The sequence below is a fragment of the Anomaloglossus baeobatrachus genome, chromosome 10 (genome assembly GCF_048569485.1).
Source record: "Anomaloglossus baeobatrachus isolate aAnoBae1 chromosome 10, aAnoBae1.hap1, whole genome shotgun sequence".
NCBI lineage: Eukaryota > Metazoa > Chordata > Amphibia > Anura > Aromobatidae > Anomaloglossus > Anomaloglossus baeobatrachus.
The window spans coordinates 201,349,704-201,356,933 of NC_134362.1; the positions used below are offsets into that span (position 1 = coordinate 201,349,704).

At 49.6% G+C, this 7,230-nt stretch overlaps 1 protein-coding gene across 2 annotated transcripts in view; it reads left to right on the forward strand.

Moving 5' to 3' along the window:
* Window positions 1-6,861, forward strand: part of URI1 (URI1 prefoldin like chaperone) — a 28,181-nt gene extending 21,320 nt beyond the window's left edge. Inside the window, exons 6-10 of one of the 2 annotated variants that reach the window (XM_075326152.1) lie at window positions 1,193-1,361; window positions 1,555-1,771; window positions 1,910-2,052; window positions 3,337-3,562; window positions 6,507-6,861. In XM_075326152.1, the coding sequence (XP_075182267.1) occupies window positions 1,193-1,361; window positions 1,555-1,771; window positions 1,910-2,052; window positions 3,337-3,562; window positions 6,507-6,692 (941 nt within the window). In that variant the 3' untranslated portion in view covers window positions 6,693-6,861. The remainder of the gene's footprint in view (window positions 1-1,192; window positions 1,362-1,554; window positions 1,772-1,909; window positions 2,053-3,336; window positions 3,563-6,506) is intronic. The other variant, XM_075326153.1, reaches the window with a different exon arrangement.
* Window positions 6,862-7,230: the final 369 nt, after the last annotated feature.

A 7,230-nucleotide genomic window follows, 5' to 3' on the forward strand; every position in this document is an offset into this window, starting at 1 on the left:
CACCAGCAGAATAGTGAGTGCAGCTCTGGAGTATAATACAGGAGGTAACTCAGGATCAGTAATGTAATGTATGTACACAGTGACTGCACCAGCAGAATAGTGAGTGCAGCTCTGGAGTATAATACAGGAGGTAACTCAGGATCAGTAATGTAATGTATGTACACAGTGACTGCACCAGCAGAATAGTGAGTGCAGCTCTGGAGAATAATACAGGAGGTAACTCTGGATCAGTAATGTAATGTATATACACAGTGACTGCACCAGCAGAATAGTGAGTGCAGCTCTGGAGTATAATACAGGAGGTAACTCAGGATCAGTAATGTATGTACACAGTGACTGCACCAGCAGAATAGTGAGTGCAGCTCTGGAGGATAATACAGGAGGTAACTCAGGATCAGTAATGTAATGTATGTACACAGTGACTGCACCAGCAGAATAGTGAGTGCAGCTCTGGAGTATAATACAGGAGGTAACTCAGGATCAGTAATGTATGTACACAGTGACTGCACCAGCAGAATAGTGAGTGCAGCTCTGGATTATAATACAGGAGGTAACTCAGGATCAGTAATGTAATGTATGTACACAGTGACTGCACCAGCAGAATAGTGAGTGCAGCTCTGGAGTATAATACAGGAGGTAACTGAGGATCAGTAATGTAATGTATGTACACAGTGACTGCACCAGCAGAATAGTGAGTGCAGCTCTGGAGTATAATACAGGAGGTAACTCAGGATCAGTAATGTAATGTATGTACTCAGTGACTGCACCAGCAGAATAGTGAGTGCAGCTCTGGAGCATAATACAGGAGGTAACTCAGGATCAGTAATGTATGTACACAGTGACTGCACCAGCAGAATAGTGAGTGCAGCTCTGGAGTATAATACAGGAGGTAACTCAGGATCAGTAACGTAATGTATGTACACAGTGATTGCACCAGCAGAATAGTGAATGCAGCTCTGGAGCATAATACAGGAGGTAACTCAGGATCAGTAATGTAATGTATGTACACAGTGACTGCACCAGCAGAATAGTGAGTGCAGCTCTGGAGTATAATACAGGAGGTAACTCAGGATCAGTAATGTATGTACACAGTGACTGCAGCAGCAGAATAGTGAATGCAGCTCTGGAGTATAGGTGGAGGGAATACTCTTTAGATGAATGCTTTCTTTTAATCCTGGCCGTGTCTTCGCAGGTATACAGCGCACCGCTCACAAACCTCACTCTAAACCAAAGTCTGGTGACAGCTCGGAGGTGGATTTCCGGGAAGGAGACAGTAAAGATGGCGTCCTAGAGCATGCGGAGCTGTGGGCGCGGCTGGAGGAGCTGGAGCAGCAGGAGGAGCTGCGGGGGGAGCTGGAGGAGTAGGTGCCAGGAGCTTTGTGTTATAGAGGCTTGTATCTCTGCGCTTCTCACAGCTGAGGCTTTGTTACTTTGTACCCTGGGTGTGAGCTGCGCAGATCTGCTGACCGTTTGTTACAATGTATCAGTGCAGAATGAATGTATCACAGAGGACTGTTCACACTGGACGCAGATTTTCACTGTTTCCCTGTTCAGTAGTGAAGAAGACAAGGAGAATCTGAGGACTGATCTGAACGTGGAGCGCGACTATCGACCTCAGGGCAACCGCGCAAAATCCGAGCCTGCGCCGAACGCCGCGCAAATCAACGGCTCAATATTATCCAATCACAGCGACGACGAGGAGGACGATCCGGGAAGCCCAAAAAACGCGGTGGCAACAATCCGATTCTCTCATACGGTTGAGCCAAAAAGGGTGAGGACTTGTGATACGTGTTAGATCTCTGCTTGCTGTCAGCGGCAGTGCTCGGTGATGGGCTGCAGACGATCGCCGTGCTATCACTGACATCTGCGGAGACGAGGGACTCTCAGTTTTTATATTTTTTTTATTCAGGTGAGAATAAACACTGGAAAAAACACAACTCTGAAATACAGCGAAAGGAAAGAAGAAGCCAGGCGGAAAAGGAAAAACAGCAACGGAAACGGGCACTCCGCGCCGGAGCTGCCGGTCATCAAGACCCCCGCGGATATATACAGGTACCGAGCCATATGGAGTGAATTGCTGGTATATACTGCTACATTTCCACTGCAGTTACTACAATTGCCACTAGAGGGAGCGCACTGAAGACTGAGAGGTTCAAAGTACTCAGAAAACAATCTGTATATAGTGAGCTCCCTCTAGTGGTGGCTGTATAAATCTGTATATAGTGAGCTCCCCCTAGTGGTGGCTTTATATATCTGTATGTAGTGAGCTCCCCCTAGTGGTGGCTGTATATATCTGTATGTAGTGAGCTCCCCCTAGTGGTGGCTGTATATATCTGTATGTAGTGAGCTCCCTCTAGTGGTGGCTATATATATCTGTATGTAGTGAGCTCCCTCTAGTGGTGGCTATATATATCTGTATGTAGTGAGCTCCCTCTAGTGGTGGCTGTATATATCTGTATGTAGTGAGCTCCCTCTAGTGGTGGCTGTATATATCTGTATGTAGTGAGCTCCCTCTAGTGGTGGCTATATATATCTGTATGTAGTGAGCTCCCTCTAGTGGTGGCTATATATATCTGTATGTAGTGAGCTCCCTCTAGTGGTGGCTGTATAAATCTGTATATAGTGAGCTCCTCCTAGTGGTGGCTGTATAAATCTGTATGTAGTGAGCTCCCCCTACTGGTGGCTGTATATATAAATTTATATATAGTGAGCTCCCCCTAGTGGTGGCTGTATATATAAATTTGTATGTAGTGAGCTCCCCCTAGTGGTGGCTGAATATATAAATTTGTATGTAGTGAGCTCCCCCTAGTGGTGACTGTATATATAAATTTGTATGTAGTGAGCTCTCCCTAGTGGTGACTGTATATATAAATTTGTATGTAGTGAGCTCCCCTTAGTGGTGGCTGTATATATAAATCTGTATGTAGTGAGCTCCCCCTAGTGGTGGCTGTATATATACATCTGTATGTAGTGAGCTCCCCCTAGAGGTGGCTGTATATATAAATCTGTATGTAGTGAGCTCCCCCTAGTGGTGGCTGTATATATAAATCTGTATGTAGTGAGCTCCCCCTAGTGGTGGCTGTATATATAAATCTGTATGTAGTGAGCTCCCCCTAGTGGTGGCTGAATATATACATTTGTATGTAGTGAGCTCCCTCTAGTGGTGGCTGTATATATAAATTTGTATGTAGTGAGCTCCCCCTAGTGGAGGCTCAGCTATCGAGAATTTTGTTCTCTAAATCTATGGAGATTTGACCTCTATAAAGACAGCTTTTGGGGCCCTTTAGATCCACATTGTCCTCACCGTCCCACCATGCTGTGTACTCTCCTTTGCAGAGTCTTTGTCGATGTTGTAAATGGAGAATACGTCCCCCGGAAATCCATCATGAAGTCTCGAAGCCGCGAGAACAGCGTGTGCAGCGACACCAGCGATCACAGCTCCCACGAATTCGAGGAGAGAAGAGGTTATATAAGAAATGTCAGCCTGGAGGACAACGCCTTCAGCGACCACAGCGAGGAAGACGACCTGAAGAAGGCGTCTCCTGTGTCTGGACCATTACAGGTAGGAAGACCCACACACAGTCTGCACCTAGGCTAAGTTACCTTCTCTGTATACAGGACCAGTCTTTTCATGCAGAGATTGTTTTTTAGGTTCTTATTGAAATGTGCACCTTGTAGTTCAGGCTGACGGCAGCAAAACCACAAAGGACACAGAAACAAGGAGTACAGTCCAATTTATGCGCTTGTCTGCATGAGCCCTTGCTCAGATGGTAGCTTTACACCCCCTCATCATTTTCTTGCAACTTCATTAGGTATCGCCTGGAATGGCTTCCAATTTTCAAGGATTTTGCCTTCTCTCTGCGTCCAACTCTTCCCAAACATCTGTACTGGGGTGAGATCCGTGATTGTGGAGGATGTCTTCTTCTATGGATTCTGGATGCTGAGCTGTATGCCTGCTTGATGTCTGTGCATCATTTTTGAGGGCTGTTAATGAGATGCTGGCATTTTGCAGTTTCTGAGGCTGGTAATTTTGATGAACTTATCCTCTGCAGCAGAGCTTATTCTTTGTCTTTTTGTCCTGGGGTGATCATCATGATAACCAGTTTCATCATTGATTTTTTTTTCGTGATTGAGCTTGATACCTTCAAGGTTCTAGCAACTTTTCAGAATGACTTGCCTTCGTGTCTTACAGTAATGATGGCCTGCGATTTCTCTTTTCTTTTTTGAGTGATTCTTGCCATATTCTGGCTTAGAACAGCTGTGGAGTAAGGCTCAGCACTGTATGACCTGTGTAGCAACAATGCTTCTGCAAAACACGACTGCTGGTCACAAAGAGCGATAATTCCACAATGTAGCTGTTAACGAGGCAAAACTGTCCATTGTAAGCCTTTACAGATGACGACCTGATAAAACTGCTGGAGAGAATGACAAGGGGGCGTACAGAGTAACCGGGCGGTAATGTAACGTATTCTGGTCTACTTTCATGTCTGTCCTTTTGTGGTTTTGCTGCCTCGAGTCTGAATTTGTAATGTGCACATTCCTATAAGAAGGAAAACCATTGTATGAACAGGGGTTTGTAAACTTTTGACCGGTCCTGTGGGTCATCCCCAATCTGTGTCTCCACCAAAGCCTTCTTCCAGCTGGAGACAACGGATGTTTGGGGATGGCTCAGACGATGGGCTCAGACGATGGGCCGATCACTGAGACCTCCAGTCACACACGGTAATTGCGCCCGAGAATCTGAGACCTCTCACCCCATATAGTAACCGTATCAATAGGTTTTCCCCAAGGAAACTGAGCGCTCGGACGCCCACGAATCCAGATTTAGCATACACATTTCTGCTTCATTAATTCTCTACGGGACTGAGCAGCGCTCAGCTCCCTCCGGCAGTGCCATAGACAATGATTGAAGGGTGCCTGCTCGACCTGTGCTCCTTTTAGAATGGCCAGTGCTGAGCCCCACTTTCGGATTAGTCGTGGTCTTAGAGATCAAGAAGTATTATCAGATCCTGAAATCTCCTGGATACCTCTTATAATCTATGTATATGGCCTCTTAAGGCGTACGAGGGTAGTCCTCTGCCCGGGACACCTTCTCCGATGCAGTATGGAGCCTCTGCTCAGGACCCCTTCTCCGGTGCAGTGTTGAGCCTCTGCTCAGTACCCCTTCTCCGATCCAGTATTGAGCCTCTGCTCAAGACCCCTTCTCCGGTGCAGTATGGAGCCTCTGCTCAAGACCCCTTCTCCGGTGCAATATGGAGCCTCTGCTCAGGACCCCTTCTCCGATGCAGCATTGAGCCTCTGCTCAGGACCCTTTCTCCGGTGCAGTATTGAGCCTCTGCTCAGGACCCCTTCTCCAGTGCAGTATGGAGCCTCTGCTCAGGACCCCTTCTCCAGTGCAGTATGGAGCCTCTGCTCAGGACCCCTTCTCCGGTGCAGTATGGATCCTCTGCTCAGGACCCCTTCTCCAGTGCAGTATTGAGCCTCTCCCCGGGAACCCTTCTAAGGTGCAGTATTGAGCCTTGCTCAGGACCCCTTCTCCGGTGCAGTATTGAGCCTTTCCCCGGGACCCCTTCTCCGGTGCAGTATTGAGTCTCTGCTCAGGACCCCTTCTCCGGTGCAGTATGGAGCCTCTGCTCCGGACCCCTTCTCCGGTGCAGTATGGAGCCTCTGCTCAGGACCCCTTCCCCGCTGTAGTATTGAGCCTCTGCTCTGGACCCCTTCTCCGGTGCAGTAGTGAGCCTCTGCTCGGGACCCCTTCTCCAGTGCAGTATTGAGCCTCTCCCCGGGAACCCTTCTAAGGTGCAGTATTGAGCCTTGCTAAGGACCCCTTCTCCGGTGCAGTATTGAGCCTTTCCCCGGGACCCCTTCTCCGGTGCAGTATTGAGCCTCTGCTCAGGACCCCTTCTCCGGTGCAGTATGGAGCCTCTGCTCCGGACCCCTTCTCCGGTGCAGTATGGAGCCTCTGCTCAGGACCCCTTCCCCGCTGTAGTATTGAGCCTCTGCTCTGGACCCCTTCTCCGGTGCAGTAGTGAGCCTCTGCTCGGGACCCCTTCTCCGGTGCAGCATTGCGCCTCTGCTCAGGACCCCTTCTCCGGTGCAGTTCTGAGCCTCTTCTCGTGACCCCTTCTCCGGTGCTGTGGACTTGTGCTCCCCAGACCTATATGGTTAGTCCAGGCTTCCACTTTATTAAGGGCTGCTCCTTAAAGGGGTTGTTTCGTCATCTTTCTTCAGGAGTGCGCCCGCTCCTCAGCTTCCCGCTTGCCACGGGTGGGTGCGCTCCTGATGATTGACAGTTCGGATCAGCGCTATAGCTCCGCCGCCGGCCAGTACTGATACTATAGGAAGAAGCTTTGTCTGTGCAGCATCTGAGGAGTGTGGGGGCCTGCAGCACCGCAGAGGTGGCCGGTAACCTAGACAATAACTAATCTATCGCTTCCAGAGGTCGGACCCCTTTAAGCAGATTTGCCTTATTTTTGCCTCCTGACCTTTATTCCTTTATTTTTCAGCCGTTTTCAGGAACAGTGATAGAGAAGGAGCCGTTCTCCATATCCGTGCCAGTGACCGGCATCGCCCTCCCCGGTCTGCCCACCATCCAGGAGAGGAAATCTGAAGAGGTCACGACGGAGGCCACCGAGGAGCCGCCGAAAAGAGTCTCCAAATTCAAAGCGGCCAGAATACAGCAGAACCAATAACCCCTCCCCCGGCCGGAGCCACCGCCGCCGTCAGGTCTGGATCATGTTTCCTCCTCCGCTCTGTGCCAGATGATGGGAGTTGTGGTTCTCACCGTTTCTCGTCCTCGTCCGGGTGAAGTCACGTCGATCGTTTTCCTCTTTTGTAATAAATATGCAATTTTCACAGTTATAGTCGGAGATGTCGGCACCTGGGGGAAGCGAGAAGACCCCCATCGTCCCCGCGCCGCGCGCCCTGTATCTGATGGGGGTTACAGTAAGACCATAGATCTCTAGGGAGGAAACGTTTACCGCCAGGACCTGGAGTCCCTATATATAAGGTGCCGTCATTGTAAAGCTTCACCCCTGCAGGGGGACGACAGAACGGAGCGAAGCGGCGCAGACACTGCTCATCCCTGCAGGGGGACGACAGAACGGAGCGAAGCGGCGCAGACACTGCTCATCCCTGCAGGGGGACGGGGGATGACAGAACGGAGCGAAGCGGCGCAGACACTCCGCTCATCCCTGCAGGGGGACGGGGGACGACAGAACGGAGCGAAGC